This window comes from Podarcis liolepis (genome assembly GCF_965112155.1).
Source record: "Podarcis liolepis genome assembly, chromosome: 14".
In the NCBI taxonomy this organism is placed as follows: domain Eukaryota; kingdom Metazoa; phylum Chordata; class Lepidosauria; order Squamata; family Lacertidae; genus Podarcis; species Podarcis liolepis.
Window position 1 is genome coordinate 16278818 of NC_139569.1, and position 17893 is coordinate 16296710.

The following is a 17893-nucleotide window of genomic DNA, read 5'->3' on the forward strand; positions in this document are numbered from 1 at the left end:
ACAATTTGTTTTATTTATTTTATTTTATAACTCGCTCTTCGTTGAATATTTCGATATCGGAGTGGGGAACAATGAAATAAAACGATAATGCAAATGTACAAACAATTGCAGAATCCATAAAAGCAAATCCAATAAACAAATTAACAGCTCCATTGTAAAACGAAGAAAGCCAGGAAAGGCAACAATTAGGATATTGCCATAATAAATTGCACAGGGGATTATTCAGGAGAATAATGTCTCAGGTTTGCTTAAGCATTAATGTTTGGATGCTCCCTAACATCAGGTGCAGGGAGGGCGGCACAGTGCAGATGTACCAGCAAGGAGCAGTGGATTGGCTTTTTTGGTGTGTTTGCACTGCACTGATCTTCCCGCTAGCTCACCTCTCCTCCTCCCAGGAAGCGGCAGTGACTCACCTGCTGGGAAAGGGAGAGGTTAAAAATTACTCTCTGAATGGTTTGAATAGCTGTTTTTCACTGTTTTATTGCTAATTTTATTGTTTTATTCTCTTTGTAAACTGATTTCAGGTTATTTTTCTTTCTTGCAATCAGCAGTCTGTAGATTTCATGAAAGAAATAAAGAAAACCCACTTATGATTCCCAGCCGCTGCCCCTGACAGTGGAGGCAGAACATTTCCCTTGTGGCTAGTAGCCATTATTATCCTCCATGAAAGCCTTGCATGTGTCCAAGAGAGAAAAGTCCAGAAGGGAAATACACTGAGGTTTCTTTCTCCTCCTCCTCCTTTTCCTTCTCTTGCATTTCTTTTTTTTTTTGGGGGGGGGAGTTGGAGGGCTCAGGGTTGGATGTTGACAGGTTTCCCCCTCCTGCTTCCTAGACCATATGGAAGTAGTGTGATTTGATAGATAAAACACAGGGTTTCTTTTTTAAAAAATGAAACACAAAAGAAGAACGTATTCATTTTAAAGCTTTTTACTTATTTTTTTGCCCATATAACATTTGTTTCCATGGAAGCAGATCTGGCCACTAACAGTGCGAAATGCTATTCAGCTGCTTGTAACTGTTCCCATTGGGGAGGGGGGCTGGGGGAGAAAGAGAAAATGGGGGGTTACAATTCTGGTTGGCAGTAAATCTAATTTCTGTCGAGCACATTGTTCGCATTTTCTCTATTTCAGCAGGTTGTGCTCAACTTGAGTCCTGCTCAGAGGAGATCCATTGAAATTAATGAACCTTTGTTGCTGTTGGCATTTTATTATCCACCCTTTGCCCTTAGGTCCCAGTGTGGGTTACAGTATTAAAGCACAATATGTTCTTTATATTTAATGAGCTGGGATAGCTCAGTTAGTAAAGTATGAGACCCTTAATCTCCAGGTTATGGGTTTGAGCCCCACGTCGGACAAGATTCCTCTGATTAAAAACAATTTAAGACAACTTACAATCGTAAAAATAAGGTGGGTCCTAAAAGCATACACCTCAGGTGTCAAAAGCCAGGGTAAAAAAGTGTGTCCTCAGCATTCTTCAGAATCTGTATAATGAGGGAGCCAGATGAAACTTGATGGGGAGTTCAATAGTAATGTCCATTAACTTCAATGGGTCTCCTCTGTATATAGGACTAGCATTGAATGCCAATCACAAATGTTTTCTTTTAAGTGAGTGTGAAGGGAGACCAGGTTTCATCAAAGGTATTTTCCTTTATAACCCCTGGTTATTCTTTTCATACGCAGGAGAAAAAGAAAGTAAAGCTCTCCCACCATGTCTCACAAACATGTCTGTGGAGAACCTATATGGACTCCCAATGTTTTAAGACCATGTAAAATAATGCCATAAACTTAATGCTATGTTCTTTTCTCTGAGCCAGTGTGGTGTAGTGGTTCAGAGTGATAGACTCATAATCTGGGGAACCGGGTTCGCGTCTCCGCTCCTTCACATGCAGCTGCTGGGTGACCTTGGGCTAGTCACACTTCTCTGAAGTCTCTCAGCCTCACTCACCTCACAGAGTGTTTGTTGTGGGGGAGGAAGGGAAAGGAGATTGTTAGTCGCTTTGGGACTCCTTAAGGGGAGTGAAAGGCGGGATATCAAGTCCAAACTACTCCTCCTCCTCCTTCTCCTCTTCTTCTTCTTCTGTGGAGACTGTATTGTATAATGGGAGAGAGGGGGGGTGAAGTACAGAGCTGGAGTGAACTATCAGGTAAAAAACAATGTAGAAAAAGAGTCTTGGATAAATGGGGTCATTTTCAGTATCTTCACATACCTGACCTCAATTCTTCACTTCCATTTCATTCCTGGCATGCATCCCAATTTTCCTTCCCAAAGGGAATCCCAAAGTGGTGAAACCCCAAAACAGGAAGCAGCTCAGTTAGCACCAAAATATTGGAAAATAAGTCAATTCATGCCAGTACAGGCTCACTGATAGAATAAATCTGTTGATTCTCCTCCTGCTCTGAATGTCTCCTGCCCACATCACCACATTTGGTCTCCTTTGAGCAGTGATGGGAGCAGTGCAGATCTCTGCAGGACAGCACTCACAGGACAGCCAGCTTGTTCCTAGAAGTTAGCTTAAAACGATAACGCTCATGTCTAACAGGATGCCGAATCACAGAGGTGATATTTTGCATAGAAAATAAAACCTGCTTCGAACCCACTTTGAGCAAGACCTTGCTTGCTTCGGTCCAAGGCAGAATCCTACTTTGGTTTTCCAAAGCTTTGGATGTCTCCTCATCAAGAGCTGTTGCTGTCGGCATGAGCAGAGACTGTTGTGAAGGCATGCATTGGGATGGCTACCATTCATGGAATTTGTAGAATCAGAGAGTCGGAAGGGACCCTGAGGATCATCTAGTCCAACCCCCTGCAGTGCAGGAATATGCAGTTGTCCCTTATGGGGAGCTGCACCCCAGAAAGCAGCTGCCCCCCCTTAAAGGACCCTCTTGTCTGAAGGGTCTATTGTGCAGCATGTGCCTTCATTTTCTTCCTGGTGAGTTAGCTTAGGATCGCAACCTAAAGCTTGGAACTGCACGTGTAACTGCGGGTAAGCTCAACTGAACAACCTGGGATGCTCTTCTGAGTTGAGTGTCCACGGGGTTGTTCTGCCAGTGTATTGGTCTGCAGTGAAGACTACTTACAGAAAGCAATGTTGGTTTCATGTTGACAAAGGAAGTAGGAACCCACTCTGAACATCAGCACACCTCTGCTACTAATCCGGTTTCACAAAGCTTGTGTCTGGCTCTTATTGGGACGCTGGTTTTCCCCTTTAGAAATTCCGTGTTGCTTTTCCGACCTTTCTATCTTCAAGGGGCAGGAGGACAGATTTTTAAAGACTGGTTTTATTCCAAAGAACGGGCAAGTGGCTTCTCCCTAGGCCACTGCTGAGGTTGTTTTATGAATTTACCAGCAGGAGGAGCTACTATACTGATGAAATGCTCAGGGATAAAAGCTAAAGGGAGAGATGAGGGCACATGTGAACGTTGAGTTCTTGCTCTTTTAAAAAGAATAAGAAAAGAAGGGGGGGGAGAGATAATTAGTTTTACATCAGGGTTCCTGGCCTCTGTCTTTCCATTATACCTGACAGAGGGTATACCTGGCCACAACTGCATATACCTGGCCCGCAACTGCATAATTAATACGAATGCAGAGTTTTAACACAAGCCCTACCTTTGCAGTCTCATTCAGCGACTGCAGAACTGACCTCCCCTTTTTCATTTGGAGTCACTTCAAAGATGGACCATGGGTTCAGGTGATAGGGAATGAAGTGTGGTGCACCTCTCAGGCTTCCCCTTTGCACATGAGAGTGAAGCTTCAACTTTAAGAACAGGCCACCTTTCTGCATTGCAAGAAACTCAGGGAAGCATGGTTTGTTCTAACAAAAGTTAACTAAAAGAAACCATGGTTTCAGATTCTGGTTAGCGTAGGTTAGAACAAGCTATACTTCTCTAGGTTTGCAATGTAACACGGAACTGTGATCTGTTCTTTTCTCACACTCCTCGTTCATGGGGAATACACAAGCCCTAGACTTTGTGTGGTCCATTCCTGATCACCTGAACCAGCCTTCCCCCATCTTGGACACTCCAGATGCTTTGGACTACAACTCCCATCAGCCCCAGCTAGCAGGAACAATGGTCAGGATTGTGGGGAGATGTAGTCCAAAAATCTAGAGAGCACCATGTTGGGAAAAGGCTGATCTAAACTACGGTTCGGGTGAAGTCAATTGCAGAGTAAATTAATATTGTAGTCAGAGCAGAGCCATCAGCCAAGCATAATAGGTGAGGAGGGTCCTAATTCCTACCCAGCTCTAACTTGTAAGTAAGAAGGAGGTCTTTATTTAGAGAAGTAATAGTGCAGACAGGGCAGCAGACACAGTGCTCAGGAGGCATCAGACAGGAGTTCTGGAGCAGGGTAAGAAGTTCAGAACTGGCAGAAGTGATGAAAATGTCTCAACAAGTTTCCTTACCCCTCCTGCCAAGCTTTTAAGGTGGCATTTTTGAAACACTCTCACTTTGTGGGAATATTAATACAGTGGTACCTCGGGTTACAGATGCTTCAAGTTACAGACGCTTCAGGTTACAGACTGTACTAACCCAGAGATAGTATCTCGGGTTAAGAACTTCGCTTCAGGATGAGAACAGAAATTGTGCGGCGGTGGTGCAGCGGCAGTGGGAGGCCCCATTAGCTAAAGTGGTACCTCAGGTTAAGAACAGTTTCAGGTTAAGAACGGACCTCCAGAATGAATTAAGTTCTTAACCTGAGGTACCACTGTACTGTAAGCAGAAGCTCCGTCGGAACGGGTCCCATCTGCAAGAGCCACACCTCGTTCTAGAAAAGAAGGCTGTTGGCTTAGTTGCTGCATTATTCTGCTCAGCCTCCTTGCCCCAGGCTGATTAAAGCCCTCCCCAGCCTCTGCTGAGGCTCTTTGGTCTACAAGAAGGTCAGAGGGGAAAGCGGGCATCTCCACTCCCCCTTCCCAAGCGCCAGAAATCAGTGTGGAAGGGGAAGGTGCCCCCCCTCCAACCCAGATTCCCACCATCACCCTTTTCCTTCCTACTCCTGCATCAGAGCCTGCCAACCCAAGCCTAACCCAGGGCGAGACCATGATATTTTGGCACCTGAGGCGAACCACTGGGAAGAAGGGGCAATCAAATCAACTTTACACGATGCTAGAACTGGGAATTGAAGGCAGATGCAGAGCCCAGGAAACCCAGGAGGGCAGCCACTGCCATTTCTTCCTTAGGGGGTAGGAAAACAGCTGCTGCTGGGAGACCAGTAGTTTCTCCAGTTCAGCAGAAGGCTGCTGTGCAGGCAGCACTGAGGCAGGGTGCTGAGGAAGCAGCAGATCTGGCCCCAGTAAGTGTTCTGCATCCACTACTGGCGCTGTTCTTTGGAGGCCAGATCTGCTGCCCTCCACACAGTGGATCCTGCTGCCTAAGGTGGTCACTTCACCTTGCCTCATGGGATGGGCTGGCCCTTGGGTTCATGCAGTTGTCTTCACTTAGCATAAGCATATTCCAAGAGTATTCCAAGGATGCCCCTGTTTTCATCCATGAAATGTATGGGAGGATGGAATGGGGGCTATCAAAGCACGTATTGAAATCAGCTGTGGGAAAGTGCCAGACTACACATTACATTGTTTTGTGTTGAGTGCAGGATTCTGTTTTATTTTTTAATTCAACTGGAACTCCATCCACCCATGCAAACAGCAGGTGCAGGGCTGTTGATGGTCTATCTCAGAACCATAGCACGGGGCAAAGGGTTAACACCCCCTCAAAACCTCCCCCAAGGTCACGATTCAGAGTTGCTCCTCCATCACCACTACCCTGGCACTGGCTGTTCGTGGGGAGAAAATCCTTGCAAATCACGCAATTAGCAGTAAAGTGTTCCTTGGTCCACTGAGAGCCGGGGCAGACTCTTAAAGAGGGCATCCTGTCAAGTGTTCCGTGCAGTGTGAAGTCTATGCTTTCTGATGGGATGTCATAGCAGAGCAACCTACACTCCCCCCCCCCCGCCATCACAGAATTATTTTTATAGCAGCAGCTGCAGCGCACATAGTTTGTGCCCCAACATTATTTACTGGGATCCTGCAGAGTCAGGCTGGTAGCACTGCTGCATTTCAGAATTGGTGATGGGTGGGAGACTCACCAAGCCCTGGAAGTCTGAGAGCAGAGATTCATTTGCCTTAAGCAACTGCCAGGCAGGGTGCAATTTCCTCCCCCCAGCCTGATTTTTATTGAAAGGCAAGCAAAGCAATAAAAGTGGTAATTTGTAAAGCTTGCTATTACACAAGAGGGACTGGTTTCTACTTAAAAGTATTGTGATGGATGTGAATTTCCTGTATTTTTCTTTGATGTTTATGTGCTCCCTGGTTGTTCAGGAGGAAAACACTCGGTGCTTTAGTGGTTGCTAGTTAAAAATACGGCATGATTAAGGTGTTCCCATAGAACGTTAATTCTGATCTTTCTTTCTTTCTTTTAACCCTGAGTGGTTTTTATTGTGTATTCTTTTGGAAGCAGAGATGGAAATTTTCAATGATAAGTGTAGATGGGATTACAAGTAAAAAAAGGTATAGGACCCCTGGATGGTTAAGTCCAGTCAAAGGTGACTATGGGGTGTGGTGCTCATCTCGCTTTCAGGCCAAGGGAGCTGGCATTTGTCCACAGACAGCTTTCCGGGTCATGTGGCCAGCATGACTAAACCACTTCTGGCGCAACGCAACACCGTGACAGAAGCCAGAGTGCACTGAAATGCTGTTTACCTTCCCGCCGCAGTGGTACCTATTTATCTCCTTGCACTGGCATGTTTTCGAACTGCTAGGTTGGCAGGAGCTGGGACAGCAACAGGAGCTCACCCCATCGCGAGGATTAGAACCGCCGACCTTGCGACCGGCAAGCCCAAAAGGCTCAGTGGTTTAGACCACAGCGCCACCCACGTCCCTAGATGGAATTGCATCAGAGTGCTGCCACTCCACTTCTAAAGATTTGTGCTTGGCACATCTGCCAGTGATGCTGACTTTGCAGCGCCTGGCATCACGTCATGTCTTGTGCCAAACCTCAGTCAACAGTATGTATCACCCTGAACTAGGCTTGCTGTACTGAGGATGAAACAGCTCCTAAAGACCTGGTCTCTAAGCAAAGAGATCAGGGCTTTCAGAGCCACACACTTCACCTTGTATGCCTTCCCTTTAACGTCTCTTAGTTTGAGGCATTAGGTGAAAGCTTCCTGCCACCCTGCAAGCCTTTGATTGCTCTTGATTACCACCACTTTTCGAGTCATCATTGTGACGCTGTTAACTGTCTGCTTGGCGTTGGATCAATGTACCATTTAAAAAGTTTTGTGGGTTTTTTTTGCATTGATTCTAGATAGATTGCTGTGGTCATTAATTTAACGCAGTGGTGGCAAACTGCTGGCTCACAGATTGCACTGGCCTTCAAGCCAAGGCACCAGTGCCAGGCAACGTTGCACTGTCTCCATTCTTTGGATTAATTGTCTGAAAGGTTCTCCTCCCCATTATAGGGCTGGGCAGAGAGGAAGCTCCGCCAGCTTTTGAGCCATGCCCACCTTTGAGCCAAACCCATCACCGACATGCCATCTTCAGAGGAGCTGTAACCAGGCAACAGGGCCCCAAGGCCAAAAAGGGTTGGTCGCCCCCAATTTAATGTGGGTGTGGCAGCACCTGGAGAAGGGTGGTGATATGTGGCTGCATTTTAAGTTGCGCTCCACCCCACATAACCTTTGGGGAGTTTGGTAGGGTTCAAAATGATGTCCGTGCATGCGTGCATGCGTCTGTGCGTGCGCATGAGGCATAAAATACTCTTGTGGAGCCCACTGAGAAAACAAAGAAAAGTACAACCTTATTCCTTTTATACTGTAGTTTTCGGAGGAGTCTGTAGCCTGTGAGTGACTGCTGGGTAAGCAATATTTTTTCCAATAATTGTTTGTAGTAGACAAGTAAGTTCCTTTCAAGCAATTCATTCATGAAAGTCGGTCTATTGCAGGTCAGAATAGACTGTGAAGCTCCTCAAGTATTACTAACATGTATCATTGTGCATCAATACATCGGTCCATCATTAGCACAACGTTCATCAGAGCACCATTAGTTTCTTGTATTGTCTATCACTTCTGGTGGTTTAGTGTGGCCTCCAAATTCCAGGCCATGGAGTTTTGCATTTTTTTGTATTATTGTGTTTGCAAGAACATAATGGTGTACTTGATTAATCCATTCCCTAGGTCACTATGTGAGTAGTGTACAGATCCAGTGAACTAATTGTAGATATGGATAATACACACATCAGCACATACATTTGTGTTCTGATATCTGCTTTCCCCACGTACCGGGGTGGGTGGGAATACAGGTTTGTTTAATGCACAGTATGAACTTGTCCGTGGCTTGTCCCCCCCCCCTTTCCTGTTTCTAGTGATTTCCAACCCACGGGAGATTCTGCAAGCAAAAGCAACAGGCCACGCGGGACGACCCGGTTTCCAAGGCTGTCTCGGAGCCATCAAAGAGACCCTCGGAACCCAGAGCCTCAGAGTGGTGACCTTTGACTTTTTGGATAATTAGGACCAACTAGCACCGTGTACTTTAAGCTGCCTTTTGATTTGGTTCTGTCCTGTGCAGTTGACGACACAAGCCTGTGGGCAGAAAGAAAAGACAACAGCACTGAATTTATAGCCGGAAGGGGAACCATCTGCCGTAAGGGTCCCTATTCTGATTAAACAGGTCACTGTTGAGGTGGCCGCCATTTTCCAAAACAATCGGAGGCCTTTTGGCCCAGGACTAAAAATAAATAAATAGGATTGGTTCATATTTTCTTTGGCTTCTCAAGAGTCACACTCTAGCCCCTTTCATATATTGGTGCTTATGTAGTTTTGATGCGATCGCTCTGCATTCAGATCCTCAAAGGAATGTCATAAGGCTTGTGGATTCACCGGGATGCCATTTTCCAGCAGTACAATTGCAGCTGGAACTATTGGGGTATTTATTTTATTTTCTGCCTCATTTCTACCCCCCCCCCCCAATTAAGCAACTGTTCCTTGGGCAAAAATGGAACAGGAGTGTTGGAACCCGGTTGATGTTTCTGGTCAGATCCTCTGGCATATGACAAATGAACGTGTGGCACCATTGATTCCTCAAACAAAATATCTATGATTTAAGGGGAGGTGGGCCGCACTGAAACCAGGAATCTGCTAGTGGCAGTGGGTGAGATCAAGGGCAACAGACGAGTGTGGTGGGGAGGGCATTTTTACAGAAGACGAGAGAGTTTCCCAGCGATTTGCCTGAACTCCCATTATTGGTTTCTTGGTGGCATGTTGTTATTAAAAGTAGTAATAATCTCGGTGCCAAAATAAGTAGGCGCTTGAGGCTATTCTTTCCCCCGCTTCCTGCTTAAGGCACATGAAGCGACGCTGCTGAGGGCTTCCAAATGCAAGCGCCTCTGTTGCTTGTCACCTTTCGCTGAAATGTTTTCGGGTAAGGATGTGGCATGGACAGCTGAAAGGGAAGCTGTTGTGAAGACTGATCGGAATCCTAATACGATTTAACTGGAGTGCGGTTCGCTACACCCACACTTTGCACTGCCATAGATAGCAAATGACACCGTAGCTTTTTTTTTTTTACTTTCCATAATAAGCTTCACCCAGTACTACATCTCTGTGAGTGTTGTGTTTGTTTGTTTTTAAAGGATAAACTGTTCTTTTCACCCCTTTGCACCAGCACAGCAGGTCTGTTGCATCATGTTAGGCTCATTTTGCAACCAAGGCAGGACAGGACGGCATCTCTCACATTATGTTTACAGAAACCAACCGGTCCGTGGTTGAGTCCTATTACAACACTGGTGATAGGACTGTGTCCTCTCCTGCACCTGAGGGCAGCAAGCTACAGTGGCGTAGTGTGGGGGGTGCAGAGGGGGCCAGGCGCACCAGGCGCAACATCTGGGGGTTAGGGTTAGGGGCGCAAATCCACGGGTTAGGGGGCGCAAATTACTTGCCTTGCCCCGGGTGCTGACAACCCACGCTACGCCACTGGCAAGCTAGCTTAAGGGATGGAGGGCAAGCTGTCTGGCACACACACAGCATGTGCCGTTGAAGGCAGGTGCCTCATTCCACCCAACGGTAGAGCCACAGTCCTATTTTGTGATCACTGTGCTCCCATCTTTCCCAAGCGCCCTCCTTCCACAGATCTAACATTACTTTTCTGGAGATGCATCTGTTCTGTTACTTTAGGTGCTCAACCCCCACCCCAATTTTCTCTTACGCGGTACATGAATTACATGGAGCTGGTTCCCCTCTGCACCACAGATTCCCCAAATGCACAGGTCCCATCCTGCATCGGGACTATTTAACAGGAAGTGTTTGCAAATCCTCCCAATGGAGAAAAGAACAGAGTGTGCTCTTGTCGCTGAAGTGTTCAGCTTGTAGGCAGTGCTGTCCTTGGGACAAAAGTCCCCTGACTTTGGGGGTAACAGAGAAGATCTGGGTGCCCGGTACTGTTAGTTTTGAGATTTGCAACACAACAAGATGTTGTTTGGATGCATTTGCAGCCTTTTGTTTTGTTTTAGATTGCAAACCCGCAGGCAGGGTTTTAGGTCAAGGATGCCGGGGGACCTGTGGCCTTCGGGATGCTGTCGGACACCAGCTCCCATCAGCCCCAGCCAGTGTGGCTAATGGCCGGGAATGATGGGAGTTGGAGTCCGGCAACATCTGGATGGCCAAAGAAGAAGAGTTTGGATTTGATATCCCGCTTTATCACTACCCCAAGGAGTCTCAAAGCGGCAAACAGCCTCCTTTTCCCTTCCTCCCCCACAACAAACACTCTGTGAGGTGAGTGGGGCTGAGAGACTTCAAAGAAGTGTGACTGGCCCAAGGTCACTCAGCAGCTGCATGTGGAGGAGCGGGGAAGCGAACCTGGTTCACCAGATTACGAGTCTACCGCGCTTAACCACAACACCACCCCTTGTCCTTGTTTCAGCTGATGTCCATGGGCAGAACATGACTATTCGACTAGCCCTATTTATATGATTAAAAAAAGGGAATCAGTGTGCATCAAAACTATCTGATTTGGCTTCACCTGGACTACACATCTATGTCTGACCAGTTGATCAGATAAAACAATGTCCCATTCATTAGTAAATTATTCCTCTTGCAAAGGAACTTTTTGAGGATTGGGCCATTACCAATCTGGCTGCTAATAGTAACATAAACACCAGATTTTTATAAGCATTAGGAGGAGTGGCGGCATTCTCTAAAGAAAGAAGGGCCACAGAGAGATCTGGAGGCAAATGTTGTTGAGGAATAGTTGCTATCATTGAGAAAACCCAGCCCTAGAATCTCCTCACATTCCCACATTTCACAAACACACACCCCATTTGTGTACAAATAGGCTTAACTTTTTTTATTAAACCAAGCTTCCCATTAAGTTAAATAAATCAAAGTGTGTGTGTGTGTTTTGAAATAATTCAGAAGACCCCCACAAAATATGTCCATTATATCACAACTTGTTAAAAAAGGATTAATCATTTTTAAGGCTCTCCTATTTGCACAGGACATTGCTCAGGGAGCGGCAATAAACAAATCTGCCTCAATTTGAGGAAACAGGCCTCCAGCCGTAAAACACGGTGACAGAGTTTAGTGCAGCAAGCCGTTGAGAGATAAGGCACAATGGCAGTAAATTTGGAATTTGGCTCACGGAGGAAAGCCATATGCAGAGGTTCAATTTGCCATCCTGAAATGAATGCTTCATTGTATAAGGTGGGGAGAGAGAAAACATGTTTAGTTGTTAGCTGTCAAATGAAATGAATAGGAATGTATTAAGGACTAGCTTCCACTGGCTTCATGCGGCAGTAATGAATGGGGCTTGGAACGGCTGAGGTGCTAAGGAGAAGTCACTTGTCATGTCGTATTAATGGTGAAGAAAGTGGCACCAACTTGTAAGCATTTCAGATCTGAAAACTCAAGCGAAGCAAACCCAGAAATTCCGGAAAGGGGCCTTTTTGAGAAAGGGGTCTCTGTGCGCATGTGTGTAGAAGACGAAAGCATATTTCATTCAGTGCATCTAATGTTTCAGCTGCAGTAAAAGAGAGTCCTTGTGAATTGCTGGCCTTTGTTGTAGAGCCCATAGAAATTTGGCAGCTTGTCTTCAAAGATCCCAGCCTACTCAAGAGTCCCCTTATCCCAATTTCCCCTTCAGTCCAAGATGCTCTATTTATTATGTTTCTTCTGGATACTCCAGAGTCTCCCCTTGATGTCCCCACTTTGCTCTGCTCACAATCCCGTATTCAGGATGCCACCTTTGAACATTCAGAGCGATGCCCACAGGAAACTCAAGAGCAGCGACTGCCGAAGGCGAATGGAATTACCGGTAATAACCAAAAACGCTCCCTCCATGGCCTTCAGTAGACGATGAGTGCCCCCTTTTTACTTAACCGATGCAGCTTCACCTAAGTTATCCATGTCCATTCATTTCATGGGCTAACATTGGATGCAACCCTTCATTATTAAGAGTTACTTTCTTGAACTCTTTGTTTGGTTGCAAACTTTTGGAGTTTGGGTGCAAATAGAGAGAAAGGGTTGTTGTTCTTGTTTAGTCGTTTCCGACTCTTCGTGACCCCATGGACCAGAGCACACCAGGCACTCCTGTCTTCCACTGCCTCCTGCAGTTTGGTCAAACTCATGCTGGTAGCTTCAAGAACACTGTGCAACCATCTTGTCCTCTGTTGTCCCCTTCTCCTTGTGCCCTCAATCTTTCCCAACATCAGGGTCTTTTCCAGGGAGTCTTCTCTTCTCATGAGGTGGCCAAAGTACTGGAGCCTCAGCTTCATGATCTGTCCTTCCAGTGAGCACTCAGGGCTGATTTCCTTCAGAATGGAGAGGTTTGATCTTCTTGCAGTCCATGGGACTCTCAAGAGTCTCCTCCAGCACCATAATTCAAAAGCATCAATTCTTTGGCGATCAGCCTTCTTTATGGTCCAGCTCTCACTTCCATACATCACTAGTGGGAAAACCATAGCTTTAACTATACGGACCTTTGTTGGCAAGGTGATGTCTCTGCTTTTTAAGATGCTGTCTAAGTTTGTCAAGATGCTGTCTAGGGGGAAATGTCAAAACAGGATCCGATGACAGCGAACTGCAAAAAAAGTACAGCATTTTCACTTAATGCTACTAGGACTCTGATGTTGAAAGAATGTATGAGGGGCTATCCCTGCCCCTACATGCAAGAAACACTATGCTCCCCTCCCACAATCTGGACATTCAGCTGCCTCTAGCTGCATATATATCACTTCCATGGTGGGGGGGGGGGGCTGATCTGGACCAGAGTCCCCCCACATGGATAAGTCCTCCATACATACAGATGCATTTGCATAGATCCCTTCTGCAAGGCAGCCAAATATGCCGCCCATGGGTGTCCTGGCTCCAGCTAATGCCTTTGGTGGTAGAGGGCCATCCTTGGCTTGTATCCAAAATATTGCTAAGTCACTTATCCCATCAGTGCAAGAATTTCTGCTTATGCAGCAGAACTCTGCCCCCCCACTCCTCCCCCTGATATCCATGTGCTAATGGGAAAAGGACACTGGATACCACCCCTTCTTTGCATGTGCTTCCAGTGCCATCTGTAGGATTTCTGGACCCTCCTAATACCATCCTCTTATTTCCCAACAACCTGTTGACATGGACTTTAGTGCCCATGAAAGCTTTGGTGCTGCAAAGAATTTGCATAGCAGCTAAAACACCACCCTGAGTGGAACTCACTTTTCCTTTTTTTGTCCCACTGATGTCATGCTGCCCAGTTATCACGAGGGGGGATCTAAACCACGCTGCTGCGATTCACTGGGCTAATCAGTCAGGAGCTCTGTGTTCTTTAGTGAAATATGAAACTTGCGTCCCCGTTGGCCTTTGGAGTAAATCACTCTTGAGAACACACCTGAGCTTCGTTGTTTCTGTATGAAAGAGCTTCTGTATGAAATAACTTGTTTACTCCTATTGCATTTTCACACTGCCTTCCTTTCGGCCCTTCCCACCTTTCTCAGTATTAATTTAGTAGCTATTCAGTAATGCCCTTTTTGCAAGCACAGAAGATGTGCGGTACCTAATATATCACTTTAATGTGTTGAGAGAAAAACCAAGAAATTTGAAAAGAAATCTACCAGGGGGTGGGGAAGCTTTTATCTTCTTCCCACCCTGTGGGCCAGCTTGGGACAACTGGGTGAGTTGTCTGGCCCACCATTCAGTGTTGACCTCTGAGGGGAGGGCGGATAGTGACCAAGCAGGATTTAACTCCTTTTGCATCAGCTGATGCTTGGAGAGTTCAATCCTGCTTTCTGCAGGGATCTACCTGTGTCTCTAACTTGCGTCACACCTGACGTTACATATGACATCAGGTGTGGGTTTGGTGGATATGATTTGGGGTGAGGAGAAGAGCCTTGCGAGACAAACTGGGAGACCTGGTGGGCCAGATTTGGCCCACACGCCAGAGGTTCCCCACCACTATGTTACATTTTAACGAAAGAACGCAATTTGGGGACTGTGTTTGTATGCTGTTGTTTATTACCGCAACCTGGCGCTTTGAAACTCATCTGTGGCATACGTGCACTTTACAAACAGTTAATTTACAGTTCCTGTTTTTGTATACCCTGGGTGAGCTTGGGCATGTGCTACCTGTGGCCCACAGCCCTTGTATACGAGAGGCTCCTCCTGTAGCGATCTGCATTCCTTAGGCTGATTTCCCCCTTTCACAGCTGGGCTTTGGGAAAGCCCAGGTAGGGCCTTGTTTCCGGTTGGGTCCAGGTACCATATTTTTTGCTCTATAAGACACACTTTCCCCCTCCTAAAAAGTAAGGGGAAGTGTGTGTGCGTCTTATGGAGTGAATGCAGGCTTCGCAGCTATCCCAGAAGCCAGAAGAGCAAGAGGGATCGGTGTGCACCGATCCCTCTTGCTCTTCTGGCTTCAGGGATAGCCACGCAAAGCCTTTTGAGCACAGCCGGAGCGCTCCTCCCTCTTCGCTCAAGAGGCTTTACATTGCCTTCTTGTTTCTTGTTTTCCTCCTCTAAAAACTAGATGCGTCTCATGGTTGGGTGCGTCTTATAGAGCAAAAAATACAGTAAGCTGATCCTACCTACCACATTCCTAGGGGATGCATTATTCTTTGTTTCTTTGCGGAGAGTTTCATACCCCCACTTTTTTAGTGCCGGTGCACCACTCAGAGCAAGATTATGTTAGCGCTACCTCGGTCCTTTGGGGAAATGAAAAGATGTGAACTAGGAGCAAAGAACTCGATATATCCATCTTCCCCCTTTCATTTCCTGTTTTTGTTTTCCTTATGCTATAAACACTCATTGTTCCTGAATTCTTCAAAACTACCCGTAATAGACTGTCACTCTTCCTAAGCTGTGAGCTGCAAAATTGGATCCCGCTATACCACATCTAATGGCAGGTGCTGCTGCTGCCAGCCCCTCCTTCATCCCTGGAAACTTGGGGTGGTTATACACCATCCAGAGGCTGACACAACTCCAGAGTTCAAAGCAAATTGACCTCCCTTTATCCCAGCCCTATAGTTTCCAGTGACAGGTGGATAGCATAGGAGAAAGGCAGCCATAACAAGGCATGTGATCTTGGATGACTGACCACATGATAACTGATTCTAGTTGAGAATACTACCATACTTGTAGCTAACCTGGAGGTCTAGAGCTTTAGGGAAGCTCTGAAAAAATAATATATTGCTGCATTTCTATATTTACAAGGCCTGTTTTCCTTCCCCCGCCTGTTCTCTACCAATGTCAGTTGACTGAAACGTTCTCCATGATACCACTGAAGGAGAAATCACTCTTCTCTGCATTTCCATAAAGTGGCTTCTTCAATAGATGTCTCAGCCTGCGTATAATCAATTCTTCTGAGCATTTTGCTGCTGGGATACATGTAACTCCGATTGCACAGTGACAATTTGCTGGCATGCATTACTTTTTTCTCCAGTGAATATTGAATGATCTGAAATGGTAGATATCCAGATGGTTCTAAATATAATTAAATGACGGAAAACCGAAAACTCTAAGACGCAACTTGCCTACACTTTTGTAAAACCTCTCATACTGAAAGTAATGGATAGAAGAAGCAATTTGGATTTTTGCTTCATTTAACTTTTGAGCGTAAGAAATAGGGTATTAAGTCTGATATTGTATCTGTATATATGGTAGCCAAATCTGGTTCTATAAACTAATAGTGTTATTTTAACCCATCTTCTATTATATTATTTCGAATCTTATGTATATATAATTTTTTTAAAAAACAACAACCACTTATTTGTATTAATATTTCTTTCGTTGCGGAAATATTCAGTGACAATTTTGTTATAACCTGGCCAGAAAATGTGCTAATTTGGAACTGAGGAAATAAAACAACATTTTGTATGTTTAAGAGAGAGATTGCCAGCGTGATTATTGTATTACAGTGGTACCTCAGGTTGCATACGCTTCAGGTTACATACTCCGCTAACCCAGAAATAGTGCTTCAGGTTAAGAACTTTGCTTCAGGGTGAGAACAGAAATCGTGCTCCGGCGGCGTGGCAGCAGCAGGAGGCCCCATTAGCTAAAGTGGTGCTGCAGGTTAAGAACAGTTTCAGGTTAAGTACGGACCTCCGGAACGAATTAAGTACTTAACCCGAGGTACCACTGTATATTGTTTGCATAAGTCAGTGTGTGAGTTAGGATTGCTTTTAACAGCAGGATCCTATACATGTCTGCTCAGAGGTAAATCCCACTGAGATCGCTGGGTCTTCAACACATGTGTCAGAGGCTAGACTGAGGAGGAATGGGAGCCCACCCCCTTTTGTTCTGAATCTTCCAAAGGGCAGGAGGACAGTATTGATTTAGAACAGTGGTTTGCAGAGGGGCGTAGTCCAGAGGGGAAAAGCTGGGAAATACTGGATGAGTAACAGCTAGAAGAGGAAACGCCAGGAGAGAGACAGATGGCAGATTCAGTGTCCTTGAGAAGCATTCCTGGCCCCACTTCACCTAAGACTAGACAGGCTTTGAGAGTGATAGAACAGAGAGCACAAAAATTCTGGGACATGATCTACAATGAAATGGGACATTCTGGGACATGATCTACAATGAAATGAAAAAACTATTAAAAATTACATTTCATAAAAAGCCAGAAACATTCCTTCTTGGGATAATAGTAGAATTCCGAAAGAAAAAAATAAGACCATTTTTTCTATGCAATAACTGCAGCTAGGGTATTATAATAGCCAAAAATTGGAAGGGTAATTATATACCAACTAAAGAAGAATGGCTACAGAAGTTAAGCGAGTACTTGGAGCTTGCTAAGCTAACCAAAGCCTTAAGGAATAAGTCTAACAAAACTATCCAGAAGGAATGGGAATGCCTAAATACTTATTTATCGAATCAAGGTTCAACAATCAGGATTTGGCTGGGTTTAGAATAAACCAGTAAGTGAGAATATGACTCCTCATACCAAGGTGAGGAATATAATGAAATACAGAGAATCTGTTTTAGCCACAGGAAATGAACTGCTGTGTGATTGACAGAAGTCAAAACCAAAAATCCCAGAAAAGCCAGTACCTCAGCAGAGAAATGGCACCCTGGGATGTCTTTCTTAGTTACTTACTTTACTTTTTATATTCTTTGAATTTGTTCCATTTTCGTATCGTTTTTATTTTTGTACCTATTTTGTTTTTGTTTGTATGTAGGGGGGGTGTGTTTCTTTTTTCTTTTTTGTCTGTATTTTTGCCAGATGTATGTATGCTTTGCCTTTGTTTTGTATTTGCATAATAAATCAATTTTTTAAAAAGATAGAACAGAGAGCACAGTGGCAACAAGCTCAGATTTCCCAACGTAGGAGTGACGCAGATTAATGGGGACAGAGGGGGTAAACCTTTACTGGGAGCAACACCATTTCTAGAGAGATATCCTTTGTCTCTCGCTGTGATTATTAAAGAAATGAACT

The 17893-nt window shown here is 45.3% G+C and overlaps 1 protein-coding gene across 3 annotated transcripts in view; it reads left to right on the forward strand.

Moving 5' to 3' along the window:
• Positions 1–16342, forward strand: part of SNX29 (sorting nexin 29) — a 229999-nt gene extending 213657 nt beyond the window's left edge. For 2 of the 3 annotated variants that reach the window (XM_083474289.1, XM_083474294.1), the window contains 2 exons: positions 8355–9824; positions 9979–16342. In XM_083474289.1, the coding sequence (XP_083330415.1) occupies positions 8355–8484 (130 nt within the window). In that variant the 3' untranslated portion in view covers positions 8485–9824; positions 9979–16342. Of the gene's footprint in view, positions 1–7810; positions 7848–8354; positions 9825–9978 lie in introns of those variants that run through there. The other variant, XM_083474291.1, reaches the window with a different exon arrangement.
• The last annotated feature ends 1551 nt before the right edge of the window (positions 16343–17893 follow it).